This window comes from Colossoma macropomum, unplaced genomic scaffold, assembly GCF_904425465.1.
Source record: "Colossoma macropomum unplaced genomic scaffold, Colossoma_macropomum, whole genome shotgun sequence".
NCBI classification, from domain to species: domain Eukaryota; kingdom Metazoa; phylum Chordata; class Actinopteri; order Characiformes; family Serrasalmidae; genus Colossoma; species Colossoma macropomum.
Window position 1 is genome coordinate 27,651,158 of NW_023494792.1, and position 23,479 is coordinate 27,674,636.

General features: G+C 38.5%; 1 protein-coding gene across 1 annotated transcript in view; it reads right to left on the reverse strand.

Moving 5' to 3' along the window:
* LOC118812062 (lysine-specific demethylase RSBN1L-like) overlaps nucleotides 1–23,479 on the reverse strand; it is a 59,097-nt gene that overhangs the window by 25,623 nt on the left and 9,995 nt on the right. Inside the window, exon 3 of the mRNA XM_036576749.1 lies at nucleotides 15,306–15,964. Coding sequence (XP_036432642.1) covers nucleotides 15,306–15,964 — 659 coding nt within the window. The remainder of the gene's footprint in view (nucleotides 1–15,305; nucleotides 15,965–23,479) is intronic.

Consider the following 23,479-nt stretch of genomic DNA (forward strand, 5'->3'; position numbering starts at 1 on the left):
CAGTGTAGCCGCCCAGCGCTGTCACAAATTAAATTCGGTAGCTAGCATAACACAAACTGTTCACTGCAAGGGAGTCTAAGTCTGAACTTAGGGTGAGCTGCCCTGACATCCAGTGGTGTCTAATTTTGTATTGCTTATGGTTAATATACTTTAGGGAGATGACCACAGTCTTTTCATAACTTTTCATTTTGAATATTTTCACATCTATTCATGTCATGTCTTTGTTTTTTTGCACCAAATTATGGAGAGTACCATAAGAGTATCAATAACTGTCAGTATCGATAAAATCACAACAATATCTATCCCTAATATGCACCAATGCCGATATCCGATACCTTTCACATACATATCTGCCGTCACAGATACATCAGCATTTATAGCGTCGAATTGTAATCAGATCCTTCTGGGCCAGCATTACAAAGAAAAACAACATTTATCTGTAGAAGGTCACAAATACAGTAGCATGAACAAAGCAGACATTTTAGACTAGGGGCCTAGCACCGCCTAAAAGTTCTGCTCTTTAAAGTACAATAAATGGATTATATCAAATACTGGTTTGAGATATCAGCCAAATCTAAACATCAGTCCAATGCTGATATTTATTTTAAGCAAATATCTGCTGATTCCAATATCATCATGCATTCCTACTAACAACACTGACAACACTGAAAGGACTACAAAAGCAGCAGATTTTTTTTATTACATAAATTTGCCAAGTTTAACCTCTAATGTTAATCATTATCATTTCCCACTGGCTATCTAAGTCTACCCTAATGCACTAAACCCAAGGGAGTCCCACCCTTCTCCTGGTGATACCCTTCTAAAAAGTTTAGATTCAATCAGTACACCATTCCAGGCTGCCATTTGCTTACTACAGGGCCTCTGTACATGCCTTAAAGAAAGCACTGCACACTTCTGTAGATGTAACCTAAAAATGACCAAACATTTCAAATTTTTTACACAATTCACCTATTTAGACGTAAACAGCCATTCAGAGTGGTTTGATGCGGAATGGGTCAGTGTAGAGAAACTTAACAACTTTTGTCAATAATTATTTACAGGGGTTACGATATATATTCATTTTACTTACACACGACCAGTAAACCTACATTCTTATATATATATATATATATATATATATATGCCCTGCACGTATCTCTCTGTGATAATTTAAGGTAGCTTTTATGAGCATTAAACTCTAGTTTAATTTAACCACTGTAGGATGGAGCATCAAAATACTCTGAATTACTTTGTTTACATCACCATGATTTTATTGTGTAGAAATTCTCAAATAGTCACGAAATTCCTCCTCAAGCAGTAAAAGTTAAGAAGTGTTAACCGTGCCCCCTTGTGGAGAATACTCACCTTGCTAAATGTGAGTGAGTTACAAGCCAGGTCCATGAGGTGCTTTACATCTAAAAGCTACAGCTAGAAGTCATTCACTGCTTTAAAATAAATATTTATAATGAGCAAAGCAATTGCACATGCAAATATCTCCTGTCCATTTGCTGATTGGTAAAAACTTGCTTGCCATGCAACTGGAAAAACAAACAATTTTGCACAATGTTCCATCACAAAAGGGTAAATAAGCGCTATACCACCCTGACCTCCCTATATACTTTTGCGTTTCAGTGGTATTCATATTAATTTTTATGCATTTAAATAACTTTTTAATGTAATTATTTATAATAATTAATATTTATTTTTTATGAATATTATCGCTCTAAAAACTGACTGTGCCATCTTGGTAGAAGCAGTATTTATTTATTTCTGTTTTTGAAGGAAGTGAAGCAAGGAGCCAAATTCATATGACCTAATTATGAAATGGACAAATGAGAATTTACTTACAGAAAACAGACAGAAAAAGAAGTGCAGTAATGGAAAATTATCAAAGAGCGAGAAAAAGCTCCCAAGGTACTGCTAAGATCACCTCCATAAACCAAAGCCTTTGTGTGTGTGCACGTGTGCGTGCAAAGCTTGCTAAACCAGAAGGACATGTTTTGCACACTGCTTTTCAAGGTCAGAATCTCTCTCTCTCTCTCTCTCTCCCTCTCTCTCTGAGCTGTGAGCGGCTTCTCCCAGGGGAGCGACGCCTCTTTGTACTCCACTGCTCTCATTCTCTCGCTCCCTCCCTGCGTCTCAACCTCTCCTTTCCCCCTTTCTCTTCCCTACTCTTGTTCCTCATCTTGCTGAGCCAGTAATCCTGTCTTCTTTCCACAGGCACAGCTTACATATTTACAGCCAGCAGGGCCATCACAGAAGTGCATGTGCGTGTGCTCTAGTGTGTCCCTGTGAACGTATTTTCAAACCCTGAGGATGAGAAGGGTGTTGATCATGTCAGGTTACATGGTAACCTACCAGGCAGGTCTACACAGGGAGTTCAGAATATGCAAACATAAGAATACAAACGACTGGAGAGATAACTTTTGCTAAAGAGATGTAAAGAGACTCCAAGCTTTGCTTTCTAGAAATTATTGATATGTACTGTGCGCCCAGTTTTCATCTCAATAATCCTGCTCTTATCCTACAATGACTCTCTTCATAGCATGGACCACGACTACTCATGTATTTTTGTAAAAAGAATGATTCATGGTCATTGTGGTGAATGGTGCTAAATCACTTTATGTTTATATGTTGGTCTTTACTGAGCAAATTGTTATTTTATTTATTGATGTTATGTTTTGTTTTGTACGTCCTATTAATTCCCTTAATCTTATATTACATTATTTTTGTTTTACATTTTTCTTTTTCCTTTTCTTCTCATTCTGCCTATTTGTTGTTGTTTTATGATCTGTTGTTGTGGACTACAGCAATAATAGCTGCTGTAGAAGCAGCAGCTAACTGGGATGCTAATAAAGAAAAGATAGAGGTAGGATACTTTCCAGACACTGTTTACAATGATTTCAAAACACAAATATCAACAGCCAAAGAGTTGCTTTAAAGTTCTAAGACTCCTATTCTCTGCTTGAAAATAAGAAAATGCCACTTAATTGCCTAAATGACAAAAAGGAAAATATTTATTTCACAGACATCATCACACTATACATACCAACCTGCTTACAAATACAGTAATGAGAATAAGTTAGCAAACCCTTTGGAAATACCTGGTTTCTGCTGACTTTATATGTATTATGTAAGTAATGAAAGGAAAAATAAGCTAAAAGATGGTCAATGCTATCTATCACAAACATATCTGCTATACTAATTCGATACTTAAATGTATATATCCACCCTGGGTTAGTATTACAGAATAGTAGATAGCTCTTTTTCCCTATAGGATCAAAAATGAAATGGGAAAATAGCAAATGAATGAAATGCCTAAACAGCATTGCCTAAACATTCTGCTCTTGCAGTGTACAACAGACAACCATTAAATATACCAACACTAGGTCTGTCAAAATTACTACATAATCGCTTAAACACAATTACTTGAGACGATCACAGTTATAAGACTGCAACCATTTTCCACGGTCATACAATGCTGCAAAAAAACAAAATGTTAACTGTGCGTTGAGGCAAATAAATGCTTTGTAAATGTATTTATTGAGACATTACAGGGCTTACGAAAACAAAAAAGTTCAAACGTCTAACTCTGTGCTCTGACATGTTTAGAGGGCAGTGCCGAGTAATGTTTGTTTATTTGTTAGCTTTGCAGCGAATTCTTATTTTTTAGCATGTAGACTAACAATTTTTTTCCAGTCTGGTGAAGAACATGTAGCTTTGCTTAACTCTACACATAATTCAATTCATTTGTGTGAGTATACACATGACCCTCTTCACTTTAGGCTTGTATTTTAACTGAAGTTGACTTTGTCTAATAAAAAAAAAGACTGTTTGACATAATCACAGCTTACAAACTATGTAGCCTTTATTAGGGTTCCCTGATTTTTCCACTACCTGCATATGCATAATGACAAAAAATAGACAGAATATACAGAGAATACTTAATATTGGGCACTTTGTAAGTCCTATGTATCTGCTAAAAACATTCTTCATATCCTGAAAGCAGATAAAAAGTTTAATTGATATTTTTAACATATTACCTTCCTACATGAGCAAACATTTCATAGCGTTAAAATATTTTTTGCATCAAATCCCTCACATAAAACATTTTTTGTTTATTTGTTTTTGCATAAAACTCCTAAAAACCTGCCCAATGTTTCCACTGTTATGGAGAACAGGGGATTCCCCCATGGTAACCCCCATTAACACCATTCTTAGTCAGTTTTTTTTCTTCTGATAAGGCAGCAAGAAACGGCTGCAGAGCTCTCAATCGAGAGTTCTTTGTAGTTTTGACAACACAGCATTGTACTGATGTTTTCAGGACAATGACTCCTAGGCAGGGCAGGAGACTGCTGTGTGTGTTTATTCAATCAGTCTTTATTATAATTTTTATCGTTTTAGAAGTTAACGTTGTATCATGTTAGAAGAACAGTATGTGTAGAAATACATGTACTTCTAAAGCATTTACAAACATTTTGTCACAGCTTTGAGGTAAAAGGTTTAAAATATTTTTATAATAAATGTATTTTTAAAATAAATATACTGTTGCTTATGTCTCCCACTAATCTCCCATTTATTACAGATTTAAAGAGAGCGCTACAGTAACAGCCCGCAGTCTGTCATTAACGAAAATAGCAAGTACAGACTGCTTCCCTTACATTCTGAGAGACCGGGTTTGTAGGAGTAACTGCACAGTTATTAAAAATATACAGCCTGTCTGCATAATGCAATCTTTAACAACCTTTTCACAACAGAGAAGGGTGAAAAAGCACCAGCAGAACAGGAAAATTCAAAAAAAATAATAATAATAAAACAACCACATATATAGAAGACTGTGGTGGATCATTTGAAGTTGGGTGGCACAGAAACCATCAGGAGATTTGGGCCTAAAACACAATGAAAAAAAAGACGCACAGAAATGGAGGACGAGTGCAAAAAAAAAACGCGTGAAATATAAAATGAGAACTTGCATAATGCCCTTCCACTGGTGGTGAATGAAAAAGAAAAGTTTGCATAATGCATAACTGTGACCTTTCAAAACACAGTGGGTCCAATATATTCAATTATAATTTTAATATTCTAAACACAACTGAAGTGCTTTAGTTATGTTTAATTTGAACAAGCTTAACGCAGGCCAGGAAGTGATTACAGGTCATATAGTCGAGAGAACAGACACAGCTGACTGAGGGATTTCCCCGAGCCTGTTGACTGCGTGGTTTCGTACTGGCCATTTTTCTGTAACTCAGTATTGTTGTCTTAATTATGAACAGAAAAGAAAGTTAAAAGCAGAGCAGTCCTCTGGGCAGACGGTACCATCTGCATTCTCCAGATGGAGGCATAGAAGCCCACTACGTCATCTTTATTCTTTCTTTTCTTTGCTTCAATTTTGCTCTTCTGTAGGCTAAAGGGTGAATTCTTCTCATTCTGGCCAGAGGGCTTTTTGAACACAGCTGCACACAGGGGAAGAGAGAATGACTGAGAGAGAAAGCCTGCAAGAAATAGTCGAGAGAGCAGTAAAACAGAAAAGCACTTGGGCAGTAGCTTCATATTTTAGGCAACAGAATATCACTGGGATAAACAGAACCACAACTAAAATTAGCACCCCTTCTTGAGGTACGTATAAGCTTTTTTTGTTTAAATAAAATAAACGAGGCAGGGACTCAAAAAATGGATGTATGCGCTTTTGGTCCTAAAAAAGCTCCCTGTGGACAATAGGGATGCAACGGTACAGTGGGCCCATGGTTTGGTTTGTATCACGCTTTCTGGGCCATGGCAACAGCATGGTTTCGTTTTTTGCCTAAAGCCAAATAAAACTTCCCATTCAGACAAATAGCAGCATGACTGACTAGACATGGCTTCTGTCTCTACCGTACGAAATCAAGGAGAGAAATACACTACAATGAAAAGTGCCTCTTAGCTTTGACAAAGGTAAACAGAGAAGTTTACCTCAGGTAACGGGTAAGGTATCTCAACTAACGTTACTTAGCCTTTTTACTGTCCTAGACTTTTTTACTATTCTGGCTGCTCTGGTCACAAGCAATGCTGCGCATCAACTCATTAACTTCACTGAACAACAAAAACTTCGAATTTTTGGACACTGTGTGACGTGACGCGGTGTGTTCGTTGCGTGGCAGCCTTAACTTCTGTCTCGCTAACACTCGCCATTGTCATGTTGGAGCTCAGGGATTGTTTGATTTTAGTTCCTCCTCTCTTCTCCAGCTCATACTTGCACACAGAGCGCTGATAGGCTCCAGGGAATTCTGAGAGGCTCCAGAGCTATTCTGTGGATCTGAAATGTACAACATGCGTGTAGACTGCAGCGCAATAAGCAGGTTTTAGAAATGTATAATTATTAGGAAAATAACAGTGCAGTTTGTGCGCGCGTATTAACCCGCACTGTTGCATTTTAGTGGACAATGCCTCACAGATGCCTTAAGCCACTACCATAACAACATGTTGGTACAAATACCCTTAGACAGAAAACAAACTTTAAACTGGGGATGCATCGAATGGGGAGAAAAATAAGGATATCTTTAATATACATATGTGCCTGTGCTAATACATAACCATTTATAAAATGTAGAACCTGGATTGGCCCTACAGAGAAAGAGGTTTAAAAGAGGTTTACAACGGCAGTGGACAGAACTTTTAGTGCAGTAGTTCAGAGTCAACTAAACATTTTGCTCTTTCCAAGTACAAAAAGTTCATTGTAGGCAGTTTGAAATATGTCAAATTTAAACATCCAATCAATGCCTTCTTTTCCTTTTAGCAAATATTTGCCGATACAGATGTGATTCTGATAATATCATCCCTAACTTTAAAGAAAGGTACTGATTTTTTTTAATATCCAATAATTCTGAGACATATTTATGTATTAAAATAGTGTCTTCTTGATGCAGTTGCTAGTGGCTTTGCTATTGCTTAGTTATCACCATTTGTAAGAGCCTTTGGACTACATGGGCCGTTCTGCAGACAAACAAGCAACAAAAACCATCACAAAAGCAAATACCACTCTATTCAATTCCCAAGAAAATTTCTCCAGTAACCAGCCTTCCTTGCAGAATTCAAGCCATTGTGTACCAAAACCTGCACTCCCATTCAACAGGGAGCCGAAACAGTTCCCTAATATTTTCTACACGCCGGTCACAGGATGTGGGTTGACAGAACCCTAGTGGATTAAATTCCGTAAATGCTCAGCAACGTCACCATTGATGAGACACACAAGGACCTACACATTATCATGAAGGAACAACCCATATGTTGTTACATGGAGGAGGGCCCCCAACAGGAAAGAAAATAACCCCTCCCCAATTTTTCACATCTGACTACACCTATTGACTATCTATTAGTTCTGTGACCATATTACAGCCAGGCATCAAATCATGCCCAAATTACAGCCGGTATGTTACTGCTCTATAGCTTAATTTTTCCCAATGATACTTAGATAGCTTTTCATAATAATGTGAGACTGGAGCACATTCTGCCCTCACTTGAGTCAAATGCTACTTACAAAGCAAACTATAACATTTTTGTATTAAAATGTTGCCATATGATGACATGCCAGGCTTAATTATTTAAAATATATTTTAAATTATGAAAAAAATATTTATTGGTCATTAACAGGCAAAACTAAATCATGTCACTAGCCAGGACCGTAACTTTCCTGTCAACTTCGTCCTGACGAATAAGTGTGATTCAGTACTGACTACAAAGTTTGAAGCCTCCTTTAAACATTTTCAATCTCTATGGTTTGAAACTTATGTTCAAATTAGGCATGCAGCAACATAGGAATCGTGCTGATATCCAATAATTTTCTCGTACATATCTGTTTGTTGATACATAAACATTTATAAAATATAAATATATTGGGAACAAATGTGCTTGGATTAGCATTAAGGAGTTTAGCATTAGCACTATTTATTTCTGTAGGGTTACAAAAAGCAAACAAACGAATAAAACACAGAAATTTTAGCACAGTAGCCCTTCATTACTAAACACATAACCAAATATTAGTTTAAAAATATCAGTTCTAAACACCCGTCAATATTTATTTTTGAAGCAAATATCTGTTGATGCTGACATGCTTCAGGTATCACTTCGCATCCTTACTTAAAATATCTGAATACTCTGTTGTCCACTTTCCAGGGTATCCTTATGGCGACTGGAATTCGCATCCAAACTTAGTCAGGAACGTAAAAAGTGGACAAATACTCAAACACTGCCCTGCACAGCAGCCAGACCATAACAGGGTGTCAACCTGATGCACTTTCCTACAGCACTGAGCTGAGAACGTTTTCCAAATGACTGGACGCTGAACTCACTGCCCTGCTCATTTACTACAGTCACCACCAACTGTACATTCACACAAAGAGTACACTCCTATTCTGGTTGTATGTGCGTGTGCCTGTATCATGCCTGACTGACGGCACCCACCTGCTGCCCGATTCTTCAGCCTGTTTCTACCACACTGCTCGTCATCTTCCTGCTGCACCCAGTTACTGATATGATGGCTAGTAAACAAGGCCAGATGTTTCTCTCTGAAAGCAGCACAACATTGACTCCTACAGAAATCACAGCATTAACTGGAACGTAATTCTGCCATATCAACTCTAACACCTCAGCCTATATTTAAAGCTTGGCTTTAGTAAGGAAAAAGAGTGCAAGGTTTTTTTCTGTTGCACTACCAGAGACATGAAATTAATATATAATATTAAAACGGAAATTTGTTTTTTTATTTCAGAGCTTACAAACATCTTTATCTTCTGAGGATTTTTTGTTTGTTTGTTTTATTTTAATTTTTCAGTGTCGTCACCTGCTTAGATGTTACAAATGAAATACTATTACATAGATCAGTAGAAATCAGTGATGCACTGTTTGGCGCTACAGGGATGGGTAATACTGAAAAATAAGGGAAGGTGGACGAACAGCCTGAATTATTTATTTTTCAAACACCTTCAGAAAGTGCAACATTAAAAGGCAATGAGAAAATAAGAGTCGGATTAAATTTTCAGTGCGGGAAATTGGGCAATTAAACTCCACAAATGATCTTGAAGTCAAGAGCTTGTGAATTTACTTATAATTCCTCTGAACACAACATTCCAGTGAGAGAGCAGTTTTACTGTACAGTCTACTGAAGGCCTGCTGAATGAGTTTTGGCTTGGATAACCGCTCGGCTTTGGTAAATAAAGTTCCAGAGAGTGAGGATAAGAACTGGAGTGAAACAGATGCACCAGATCATTCCCAGAGTCCGTTCATAATTCAGTTATTTAGTGCCAGTGACAGAAAGAGAGAGAGAGAAAGAGAGAGAAGAGAGAGAGAGAGAGAGAGAGAGAGAGAGAGAGAGAGAGAGAGAGAAAGAGAAAGAAAGAGAAAAAGAAAGAGAGAGAGAGAGAGAGACAGACAATATTATAAGCTTAATCTCTGAGTCTTGGAGCCTATATTACAACAGACACTTGGAAAGGAAAGAGAGAGAAAGACTCTTTATGCAGCAACAAAAAGCGTAAGGAAATTGTGCGGTGGAAAGAGGAGAGGAGGTCTGGCCATCATCTGCTGAACTTCAAAACGCTGCATTTTCACATGTTTCTTCTCACTTCCTCTTTCCCTCCCCCTCTCCAACTCCCTCCATTTTCAGGGATAAAAACAAGCGTTGCTAGGAAACAACACAGATTCCCCGGGTTTTGTGAACGCATGAACTTGAGGCAAAGACAGCGAGAAAAAGACTGAGAGAAAAAGAACACACAGACGCACATTAAGTCTTACTAATGAACATACAGATCTAAACCAGCTTCCCAGTTATCCGTTGTTTTTTTCTTCTACACCATCATTACAGCAGTGCCATGAGAGTGAGTTATCTAGACTAGAGGAACTGTCAGCCCTACAGGCAGCAGGGGAGATCATTTTCACACTAATGCCAAAGCCCACCACTGTGCATGAAATGCATGCATGCGCAAAATGTACACGTTGCGTCCTTGCAATGTCATTATTACACCTACCAGAGGAGCTTTTTCACCCGTTTACCAGTTTAGCGCTGCAGGATTTACTAACACAACTGAAGGAGAGAATCGTTGTTTCCTTTTCAGCCTGGTTAGCTGTTATATCAGTATACTAATATGAATAGAGCTGCACATGTATGGAAATATCGAGCTGATTTCTATAAAGAATTTATGACTCAAAGCTCATCATGGCTTTTCTACTGTGCAGCTATTTGTGTGGTGACACTTGAGGGTCAGATGGTATGAGAGGAGCGATAAAGGCATTGTGGGATTGTTTTAAAGCTACTGGATGACATCACCGGAGTCGTGTCCAGGCTATAAATGCCCAGAAGGCTGACTCATCCGCTGATGCTTTACATCACTTGAGCATGAGCACCACACACAATTACGCTCACAATACAGACACGTTTATCAACGCAGCAGGAGTTCTGCAAATCTAACACCAACTATCACAATCTGAAACATTTAGATATTTGGCACATTTGACAGCAAATTCATACCAACATTATCTGCATAACTCAATGTTGCACGATGCTCAAAGGACAGAAGACATATTTACAAATACAGTCCCACTGTTATCAAGAAGAAAACTACTGGTATCACTCAATACGTTCTTATTTAACGTAAGCACATCAGAGGTGTAAATTAAAACATAGAATTTTTCATTCTGCCTGTTAAGAGGTGAGTATCGTTACTCCTATTTTACTATCACAGTAAACATGGTACAACATGGTCACTGATGCAGATACTAAAGCCCAGCACAGCCTACAGTGTAGTATTCAGACACTTTTGTTGTTTGCTATTTATTATACTTCCATATACGTGTTAGGGCTGGGCGATAAAACGATAACGATAAGCATCGTGATAACTTTTCCTTGATAGAGCGATAAGACAGGTTTGATAAATGTTCGATATAATACACCACTCTCACACTTCCACGTTTTAGCGAAAGGCCCTGGTGGCGTTTTCTACCGCAAGGAAAGCGACACTACTCCGCTGTCGCCAGGAGAGGGCGCACTTCCGAATTTTTCGACTTGATTAGAGAGGGAGGGGGCCACGAGTAAAAAAAGGGTCGCCAAATATACTTTAGCAACGGCTGAAACGCGGAGTTATACAGTCCCTGTCTGAGCGGAGCGACCGGTGATCTGTTCTCCTGTGACCGAGTGTGAGTGACGAGGTCAGTGGTGTAACTGTACTGACCTACAGTGAACTCACCTCTTTCCGTGCATCCTAACAACTTTAGTGGTGTTAAATCACGTCTACAGGGCCGTGTTACAGCGCCAAACCATCATATTTTAATATTAGTGCATTCTCGAGCAACGAAAGTGAAAGAAAGAAGTGAGTTCATGTTCGAAAGTAAACTGAGGAAGCTGTGAGGCATTGGAGAGCGGGAGAGTGCTAGGTTAGCTTTCCAGGCTAGCTGTTTTTAGCTGCTGGCTAACTTGAAGCAGCGCTCCGGCGCTCCGGCACAACATGGTGAATTGATGATACTGTAGATCAAACAAGACACAAAATCACCGCTTTCAGTTTAAACATACCTGAAAGGAGGACTCTGTGACTGGTGTGAGAGATTCACACTGCAGATAATGCTTTTACACAGCGAGCGTCAGATATACTGCGGTTCACCCCTTAAACTACTACGATAGCATAGAGAAATCCAGCCGTCTAGCTGGTGTCCGAATACTGTGATATGCTCTGACATGGATGTGGTAGGAGTGACAGCAGTGACCTCCCGAACCGAGTTGTCGTTGTTGAGAAACTAAAGAGTTTAGCACTGTTGTTGGCCACTTGTTTAGCATCTGTAACAGGATAGCCGAGCGCTCGTCACCAGACAGCTAAAATAATCTGTTTTCTTTTTTAAATTATGACTATTACAAAAATTGCAGCTGTGCTTTTCCAGCTGATAAAAACAGCTCAGACACTTTCTCCCACTGCCCCAAGACAGATTGGTGAAATGTTCCACTGTTTGCCGAGTGTTTGTCATGATCGGACCATAAGTGATTAGTTTAAAACCACAGTTAACCACCCAGGAGCAAAATCAGCCTTCAAACATGAAAAAAATCATGATTTGACATTTATCGCGATGTGTATCGATATCGAACGATATGAATTTTGTTTATCGTGATAACGTTTTTGGCCATATCGCCCAGCTCTAATACGTGTATATATATCCACTTCAAATTCATCCAATATGTGTGGGGGCAAATCTGACTGAAAAACGAGTGCACACAAATTTCACCAACAGTTTTGTTTTTTAATTTAATCTTTGGCGAATCTGTATGATCAAACTCACATCTGGTAGGATTGTGTGTACATTTGAATGTATTAGTTTAACAACGTTAAAATAACACTTGATTTGTGGTTAAACTTACCAAAACTGTCACCAATATCATCTTTAATAACAATAACAGTCTTTTCATTTAGTACTTTTACATATGAACAAAATAAAAACGTACTGTGAAGACAGGTGTAAAAGAAAAAAACTCAACTGACAGATGGAAAACAGCAGTCAGACATTACACTAAAAAAAAAAAACAAAAATGTACATGCAAAAGTCACATTAAACAAATTTTAGACATTAATCTTGCAAAAATGCTCTCATGCACCTGATATAACTATAAAAGACACTGCAGTTGGTTAGGAACACTTAATGCAATCTTGGTGAAGGTAAGTGGCTTCCTAATTAAACAAATAAATTAATTAAACCACAATGCTGTAACAAGCATGTTATGTCTTACCATACACAACTCAAAGCTGTCAATGACAGCTCTGCAACAAAGTCACATTATTAATCTGTGGTGACCAAATGGCGTCCTCCGGCCCCCGTTAATTTTGGTTTTCTTTTTGTTAGTATATCTTCGTTTATTCCTACATAGTTTTTCGTTTGTATTTAAGTATAGAGTCGAAAGTCAAAAGACATTGTGCGTAAATCTGAAGTGGATATATGCACTACAAGGAGATTAAATAACAAAAACCAATGTGTCTGAATACTTCGTCTCCCCATATTGAATATAATGAGGGCTTATAATATTGTGAAAACAACTATAAGAAAGACCAACAGATGCCTTTCAACCTAAGTGTTATATTTCTGAACACAGCTAGTAACCAAAACAATTTCTAAAATGTATTGGCCAGTACGCTGTCCACAGGCTAACTTTGAGTAAAACAAAACAGGACAATTATTAGTATGCAGTCCTAGAGGTCTAAGATGAGTGTATTTCTGCTCTGTACCCTACACGTGCAAATATTTTGCCACTCTTTAGTTTTATTCTTCATCATATATTCTTTTTAGTCCGCATAAGGTTTAAGGTGAAACCATATGTCCTTTCACCAGTGTCCTGTAAATTTGACACATTGTCAAGTCTATATTTAGTGTTACTTTCTTCCGCTAGTTTTGGTACGACTTTTGTTTCTAGTGTTCTTGTTTTGAGTGGTAATTAAACAGCTAACACAAACTCAGTCACAGATACACTCAGGCACAGACATGCACAGGAGTATCTGCTTGGTGCAGCGAGATACTGCTGGCCTGGCGTTTTATGGAGGGCAAGTTACTATTAATGACAGAGCGGGGAGAGCGCGTGTGGGTATGAAACTACAGAAAGAGCTAATGTGTGGAGAGGGGATTGGACGTGTGGTGAACTCCCTGTCTTAAAACAGACGGCAGGACATGAGTGAGAGGGATTCTCCTGATCAGTATTTAAACCCACTCTCGGCTGGGAGGTCAAGAGGACATCAAGTAGCAGACTTCAAGACTTTTAAGGCCACCCTTAAAGGTCCCACATCATGGAAGACTGAACTTTGCTCACTTTTATGAAGTAAAAGTGTTTGAAATAGTATGTAAACACAGCCAAAGTTTCAAAATGCACCATTCACACCCCAGACCATGCAGTCTATACACGGAAACAAAGCTGCAAAAACAGCTTGTTTTGATTTCACTGTTTTCATGTTACAAAGACCAAAACATTTACATATATATCCACCTGTTTAGCCTACAGCAGGTTTGAGCCGCCCATTCACACTGAGGTTATAACGAGTGTTTAAGTCCTCATTTTCAGAATGAGGCACAATACAAGTCAGTCAATCAGAACAGAGCTCATATATCTTTTCTCAAAGTCTGAAAGGCATAAGCAACAAAAACAGCCTGTTTAATTCTAAAGGCTAAAGTGAGGTTGGACAACAGTCCCATAAAAATTAATTATAATTATTTTCGGTACACAAAACAATACAAATGTAATAAGTGGACCTCAGGGGAAGAGCTAAAATACAAGAAAATTTAAGGTAAAGGGTAATTTATTTTGGCAACATCCACAATACGCCAACAGCCCAAGTAAAACCGAAACGTGAAAAAGTTTACAACGTAAATATGGCAAAGACAAATGTACCTTCACTGAGAACTATTTTGTTTACTTTTGATATTTTACATTTAGTACACTGGGCATGTCTGTGGGAAATGTCTATCACACACTAAATCAACATTTTTAAACGGAGCACAGACAACAAGATATAACAATAGGGTGCCTGTTGCTTAGGACAGTGGGGGAACTTCAGAAAACAAATAATAAATAAAGGACTACTAATTCAATTTATTACACCTGTTTTAGTTTTTCCCAGCTGGACTGGGATGGTAGATTTTTTAATCTGCTGCCAAATCAATACAAAATGTCTCAATGTTATACCTTGCAACTCCAGGATCAATAATCTTTTGGCTGCGATTCAGAAAGGCAAAACGAGCTTCCTCGGACACAGAAATAAACGTTGATGGTTGCAGGTCTGTGCCACATGCAGTGATTTTTTAAAATACAATCATCTTTAAACAGATTTAAGTCTGGGTCTCTCCACTGCCACGGACTGGATTCAAATTTGCATTACACCATAGATCTAAATGTCAATTGAATGTGATGATATTTCCATTCCAGAGGATGTCTCAGCCTTTTTGCTATATGAGGCAAACTCAGTAGTCCTGGGAAACTACTGATATTTGATTATACCACACTTTGCCCACCTTCAATTCTCTGTACAAGAGATACAGATTAGATTTCAGTAAAAGAAGAGAAAAATTATCTACCTCCCATTCTGCATAGAGGCCTCCCCAGATAGTGAAGACGACAATTATGAGACTGTTCTCAAGATCAAGTCAGCCATTCAGTTAGGAATTCATCCAACAACTGCAACTAAGCCTCTGGTCTTATCAAAGACAGCTGATCTGGATACTCTGAAAAAGTTTCTTCATGCTGCTGGCGTCAGTGCTGATTTTGTGATATGCAGTAGCCAATGCCTTGAAACGAGACAAAACCAAAGCTATCGACTCACCTGAGCATGAAAGTTTGCCATAGTAGTTGTCTCGATGTCCTTCTTCCCCAGGATCTCCATTTTGACAGGCGAGTTTGGGAACTTTAAGGAGAAATATTCCAGGAAGTCAGGGAGGTAGGAAGCGGCTCCGTGGATGATGCCCATGACGTAGTGCGCTGCGTTGTTCTCGTCTTCGCAGAACGCTAACGTTACAAACTCCTGCGCAAACCTCTGCATCTCCTCTGGAGACAGGACAGAGAGCTCCCGGCTGTACGCGTGCAGCACCAGCGCACCACCGTTCGGCTGCTGCTCCACGTGGACGAAGCGGCCAAATTCCAGACCATCCAGCCCTGGTAGCCTGGAGTGCTTCGTGGAGCCAGTATCCCCAGCTCCGGAACCAGACTTGGAGCAGCAGTTCTTGTCCTGCTTGGCACCGACAGTTGTGGAGGAGAGGGCGAGGGCATTAGAGACAGGAAGAGGGGATTTGAATTCTGCCTCGGATTTGGACAGCAGGCCCGGGAGGTCCGGGCTCAGCAGGGCCGAACACAGTGTCTGGCTGGACTTGCTGTACATCTTCGGACGCTTCCGTTTCTCCCCTTCTTTGTGTTTCTTTTTCTTTTTCTTCTTCACTTTTTTAAGCAACAACTCCTCTGAGTTTACCTTCGGTTTCTCCATGTCACCTAGAAAGAAAAGAGGGGACAATTAAATTTGTGTTAAAAAAAAAAAAACAAAACAAAAAAATAATAAATAAACGCTGAAATCTGAATGTGCTCTGAGAGAAATCTAGTTAACCCTTCAGAGTTAGCTTCTGTAATGTGATCTGATCTTCATCCAAGTCAAAATAATAAGTAATAGTTTGGCAAGAAATCCCAAAAATGTAACTCTTTGGTTTTGTAATCTATTGCACATGTGAATGGGCCAAAATACCTAAGAACCACCAGGCAGGTTGGCGGGTCAAAAGCATTTGGCTAGGGTTACTGCCGACAATGAGGTTACATTGACTATTAAATATAAAAAAAATTAAACTATTTAAACCCCTTTTTTCAATAAAACATGGACACACAAAACACTGTCTAAACTTAAAATGTGTCAAGAACAAAGCTGGAACTGAGTGCTATTGCATTCTTTACCAAAGATCCTTGATTTGTGTCCATTATGGACTGGCAGCAGCCCGAGGGGGGTGCCATTTGTCCTGGTTTACTACAGCCTAACAGGACAAAGGAGAAGAACTGGTTTACATTTCCACAGAACTGTGACTGATCATTTCCCTACATTCACTCAGATGAGCATGTCACACCTGCCAAGTGTGAAGCTGAATCTTCTGGAACTTGTCAGAAGTGGAAGAGGTGTGAAAATGATCTGTGTTAGCAGATCCATACATGAATTGTGATCATGTTGGAACTCTAGGAACCATTTTTCTCCCTTTTCCACCAGACAGAGCTCCACAGAGACAGAGCAGAGCAGAGGATGCAGAACAACATAACACTTAATAATTTCTATCCAATTAAGACTTAAGCACCAACGATTAATGAAGTAACCACAAATAATCTGCTACTTTCTTAACCTTTCTGAACCTAAACTGTACTGGTTAATGCTGTATTTTGATGCGTGTCTTATTTGTCATCATGTGCTTAATATGGTCATGGACAAAAATAGCAGACTATAAAAAGCAATACAGAAGAAAAAATGTCCAATAGCATAACTGTCAAACACAAAAAACACAACAAAACAGGCAAAACAGGCTTCAGTCAGGGAGGGAGATGTTCTTAGGGGGAAAAGTCATTTATAACACAGCTCTGTAGAGAACTGTGGTTTTGTTTTTGTACTGCATGGCTGGATGACTGACACTGTGTGCTGGTTTTCTCTCAACGCCATTTTTTTTAAAATGATATATTCTCTGTGCTTATACTTCTATCTGATGAACTTCGTGTGAGCACTTTAGCACCCCTCGACTAGTTTTTGACACTGATGAGACTAAATGGATACCGTTAGAGTATTCTGTGTGCTTTTACTTTAAACAACACTAGGGCTGCAAAAATATTTGATAATATTCAATAAATTCAATAATTAAAATACTTTTTTAAAAAAGGAAACAAATTCAAATAATCAGCACTTATTTTTATGAAACCACAAAATTCAACAGTGGTTTACTTCCACAGGAAAAAAAAAGTTTATTTAGTCATCAGTAGCGCACATTTCCAGCTACAGACATATAGGAGATGTGGAGACAGCATCAGTTTTGTCTACATACATGTAGTGATGTCAACATAAATGCTACTACTTTGGACTGCTAGCGAGCTTCCATGATTTCAGTTGTGTTTATTCTCAATAGTAAAAGAGAGTATGCTGGCTAGTTGGCTGTTGGGAGCAGCAGGAAAATGTCTTTAGACTGCACCAAGCCTTAAAGCCGACGTGGCTGTGCTCTGGTGAAAAGCGTTTTCTAGTGGCTTAAATACCTTGATCACTCGCTTGGACTTCCTCTGCTCTCCTACATCGCTCATAGCAATGCAACAGTGCACAGTACACTGTCGAACCGTCCGCACATGTGAACCAATATGCCTGTTATTTACCTTACTCCTTATTTCCTTAATGCGCTGCAGACTACATGCACGTTGTACATTCAGATCCACAGAACATCTCTGGAGTCTATCAGAACTTCCCTGGTGCCTATCATGCAAATACGAGCTGGAGGAGAGAGGGGAAACTAAAAACCAATAAACCCACAGCTCCAGCGTGACAATGGCGAGCGCTAACGGACAGAGAGGACAGCACTGCGCAGCGTCCAAAATTTGAAATCGGAATTTCTTTTTAAAGGAGGTACGCACGCCGGCCCCAGCACTCCGAGTCAACGTGCAGTGGTGCTCACGTCTCCAGAGGTCAGTCTTTTAGGCAAACAGACAAATGGCAAGTTATGTCAGCTAACGTTCCTGTCTTAGCCTTTTTCAGCTCATATCTTTCAGCTCTTAATTCCCCAACTCTATGAAACATCATGGCCAAAGCTAAGAAGTACTTTTAATTTTAATGTATTTCTCTCCTTGAGTTCATGCAGTAGCGACAGAAACCAGCCCTAGTCAGTCATGCTGCAATTTTTCTGAATGGAAAGTTTTATTTGTCTATACAAGAGAGTTTATTGTTTAAAAGCTGATGTGTTTTTCTTAAACAAAGATACTGAAACCGTACCTGTATCATGGCAAAAAAACGTGATACATACCGAACTGTGGGCCCCCTGTACCACTGCACCCATAATCACTCATTACTGAAACTTTTAGATGCCACCAGCAACCAGTGCTGGCAGATTCGGCAGGATCCCCCAGCAAAGCATTTGTGTTCATTACTATTATAAATAACTGTCTGTCAGTGATGTTTTCCATTACCTTGCAGTACTTCAATTCCATTTCATTTGCATAAATATATACTAAAATAAACAGAATTCATGCAATAGTAAAACCACAACATAATAATAATAATAATAAATAAATAAATAATAATATGATGATTCTAACAACAAGAAGAATGTTTTTAAAAGTATATTTAGTCCCTATTAGGCTTTTTCATTCTTATAAAATGCAGAAATATTCAATATAACAATTGACAGAATATTCAAAAATAAAAACATTTAATAGTTGCAGCCGTAAAATTATAAAAATGTTAGACTTGGCAAAGGCATGAGCTGAAGAATCTCTTCAGAAACACAGCACATTGAGAAGCAGGAGAACATCTTTTTTTTTTTTCAATGTTAAACAGTCATTTATTCATTCACCACAGTACTGAAAAGTCACGATTTCTAATTCTCTACTACAATAAGCGTAATCACCCAGCCCTGAAAGGGAGAGAGAGAGGGGGATGGTTGTTTTACAAAGCGATAGCTGCTAATCCTGCACCTCTCCAGTACCCTTCCCCCCTTCATCAGCCCCATTCACAACTGGGACAGCAGTCCAGACGATTACTTAAACAGACACAGCTCATAAAGAGCCATGTTGTACACAAAGGTGCATGTAGACAATGAACAGCACCTGACCTCCGCAGGACGAGTGAGGAGAGCAAGGATAAACGCTAATGCTCCGCAGTTCTTCAGAGGGATGCAGTGACACTGAAGATAGCTGCAAAACTTCCTCTTATCTTGAGAGAGCATTTTCTACTACAGGGAATCCACCCTTTCAGGCAGACCCAGCCAAAACGAAACCTTAAATTTAAGGACAGCATGAACTTCCCTCACACTGTTTCTCGCCCAAAGCTACAGGGCAGAATAACTTTCAGCTCACAGCCTGCTACCTCTGCCGATCTAATCTTAGCCAAGCTAAGGTGCGGACGAGCATTATGGCTTAAGCCTGCTCATACAAAAACACAGCTTAAAGTGTCTCTCTGAGACAACACAGTTATCTGCCCATAACGCCTAAGACAGGGTACTGATGGCAGCCCATTAGAATTTCATACAGCAGCAAAGTCACAGTCACAGTCACAGTCTTTTATCTGAAAAAAAACAACATAAAATAGCCAAGGCTCTCTGGTTAATCATCAGCACAAGATTCAATCAATCCTTTGTCCATCAACACTTGGCCATTTAATAACCTTAAAGGGGAATTCCACTAATTTTTCAGAATTTCTGCTTAATTAAATCATTAGGATGGAAACAAAGTAATTCAAAATGGTCTGATGTAAATCACCATTAAGAAGAGAAACTTGCCAAGTAAAATTGGTGGTGATGGGAACCAGATGTATGATTCGTTTAATGCCTCTAAAGCTACCTCACAGGAAGCTATTACACAAAATGGTTATAAATATGCTGTCCGATGCCTGAGATAATGTTTTAGACTGCTTTAACATAATCTTTTGGGCTAAAAATCATTTTTTTAAAATCCATTCATTCTGAAACAATTTTATACCATTATCATCATTATTATTATTATATTATTATTATATTATCATTATTATCAACATTACATATAAAAAAACACAGAACACAGATGCGTATAAGTTTACTGGTCATTCTGGACAGTAAGCAAAACGTCTATTTTTGCTGTACAGTTCCCATCAACAACGTAAAGAAATCTTTAGCAAGTTTCTCTACAATGAATCACATCAAACCACTCAGAATGACTTTGTTCACATCTCAACCACTGAATTATGAAGACTGGAAAAATGTGTGGAATTCCCCGTTAACAACTATGAATAACATTGCGATGCCCTTTTCATTGTTGTTGCCCTTTCCACTGCACATTGCCACAAGGGAATAAAAGACAGCTCAAGCCTTATCAAAAGAATGTCATTGTTAAAATGGCTTTATCAATCACTGTTCATACTGCCAGTTTGTGATGGGAGAGTTTTGGGTAGGATTGCACAATGTACCATTTTATTATCACAGGTGACATAATGAGAATAAAACCAGAGTGGCAAACACAAGGGAAACAACTAAACAACTATGTCAATGCCTTGTACTAGACTGTAAAACGAAGTGCTGTTAGGTCAAGGGCAGGGGTGGGACTGGGGGTAGGGGGGTTGTCTGTTACCAAAAAGGGGAGGGCCATCTGTGGTTCAGCAACAGTTCCAACTTAAAGGTGCCACAGAGTTGAAAACTATTTACATTGGCGTAGTTTAATAAGAAGAGGAGTTCAGTACATGGAACTGACCTACTGTGAACCTAAAACACTGTTGTCTCCTTTCTCAAACGCAAACATAAAATGTACATACAAAGACAACGCAGCAGTAAAGAAAATGGCCGACTGTGCACAGGAAATTAATGTTGCTGTTCCAAGCTGTAAGGGGGATACTCTTTTCAAGGAATCGGGATGGTTGCTGTTCATCGTTAAACAAGGCTTAAGGTGTCCTCCTATTCGTCAGCTTCTTAATCGAATGTTCCATTCCATCTTAAATGCTACAGCCTGCACAGGCACCAGAATGTAACCGCAGCACCATTTAAGGTGGAACCCTCAGCGTCTGACACTGAAGAGACTGAAGAGAGGGGCAGTTCAGCTTTATTAGCATCACAGCCCACAGCAACCTGTAAATAGCAGCCATGCTGTGTGATTTTATCCTCTTTTTGAGTGTTAAAGCCAGATCATCTTAAATTGAAAGTTTAATACACTGTTAGAAATAAAGGTTCTGGTACATTTTTTGTTCATTAAGGTACAAACAATGTAAATGTTCCCTCAAAGGTACAACAGTCATTTTAAAGTCCAGTTGTGTACCTTAAATACGTCTTTCCAGGTGAAAAGTACATATTTGTATCTTTTCATAACCTAACGTTTTGTAACAGAACAGTAAAATAAAAGCCTGGAGACGAGACGGGGGGTGTGGAGTCAGTACAACTTAGAAAATATAATTCCAGTGGATTATGGTACAATTATGTTCCCTGACTAAAGGTACTGAGATGTACACTTGAGGGTACCACCCCAGTGACAAGACGGGTACTGCCCCAGTGACAGTTTCATAACTTTTATGAACTTTTATGAGTGTAGTGAGCTAACAACCTTAATTTACTTTGTGTTGTCAAGATCAAAATCAAGCAGCTAGCACAGTTAACATTCGCTACTAGCAAGCTCCAAGTAACTAACATAGCTAACTAAAGATTATTTTATTCTATTTAATTTTTATAAAGTTTATTTTCCTGAATGTGTACATTTCAACATGTTGCTTCTGTGTGAGCCATTATTCACTTAATACATTTCGTATATATCGCTGCTGTCAGAAGACAACCTCTTATCTTCATTTTCGTCATTTTTTTTTGTTTTTGACAGATTTGAAAACGCCTGTTGCTCTTTACATTGTCTGTAAATTTCATGATGAATGGACCAAAAGAAATGGCCTAAAATTACTTAGAAAAAAAGTGTGGTTTCATTGACTTACTTTAAAAGTAAAGTTTGTTTTTTCCTTCTCCTGTAAAGTTACCATTTTAAAGATATGAAGTTTTCATCCAACAGCAGCAATATATATATATATATATATAATATATATATATATATATATATAAAAACCTGTTCAGGGAATGCTGGCTGTTTTTCTGAGAGCCACAGAAATATGCTTTCAGTTAGGCTGCAAGTGCCTTTCAGTATTTCATTAATTTTATTTTGCACTTTGCTTTTGAGAGTTTTGGTGTTTGCTTTACAGAGAGGTAGAAGTGATGCACAAGGAAGGACAAGAAAATGCATTTTGGACATGCAGAATGATGTCAGTATTGTTACTGCTGAATAAACATGAAAAATAGTTGGAATTGTTTTGGCTTTGTTACACAGCAAAAGCAAACTGTACTTGCTGCTGCACATCCTGCCAACTCTGCTAAAGTAAAACATTTTTAAAAGCCCCATCTCTCACAATTTTGGATTTTTTAACGATTCAGGCTACTGTGTTCAGTAAATTGTTTAAAACTGTTTGTAAATGAAAAAGATATCTTCACTCATTGCAGCTCATTTAGTTATTAGCAACAGTTTATACCAAACAATGTATCAGACTGTTTACAATGTATTAATATCATACTGTTCTCTGCGGTTGTAACAAAATCAGTGAAGATTTGATTCTGCAATGTCACACGGTTAAATTCAACATGAATTAGAAGTCATTATGCATTTTCCTGTTGCACCAGGGCATTTTTATGAATGAACCACAGTATCAGGGAGGGTATCTGAGCTAGCTGAGCGTTTCTCTCAAGGGGGTGTTGGGAGGGGAGGTGAAATCTGATTTTATCAAATAATACTATTTGTCCCATCTGCTGGTGCACATTGATGCACTCAAAAGTCAGGAAATGTTTTCAAAGCAGGCAAAAATCATTACATTTTAGCCAAAGACTAAAGGAAAACAAGTGTTTCAAATCATATTCAGAGACAGGGGACACCAGGGGCTCAGGGACATGAACTAAGGTTTAATTTTTTATAGTATATATATTTACTATATATATGAATTCAGGTGAGGCGTTTAGTCTAATTAATTGTTCAACTGACAAAGACATTTCCACAGTTTGAGGGGGAAAAAATTAAGCTTTAGGTACATTTTCACTTTAAGATCTCCCTACAATGCCCTTCAACCTCCCAGGGCTACTATTTTTTATTTATTTATCAACAGATATTTAAAATCTCTCTCTTCTTTTTTTTAAAAAACCAAGTTTGAAAACCTTTATATTTTCCCAGGCATTTGAGTCTTCTTAAGCCAGAACTGTGTTTTGTTGCTCAGGCTTGTCGTCACTCTTTTTTCTTTTTTTTTTTCTT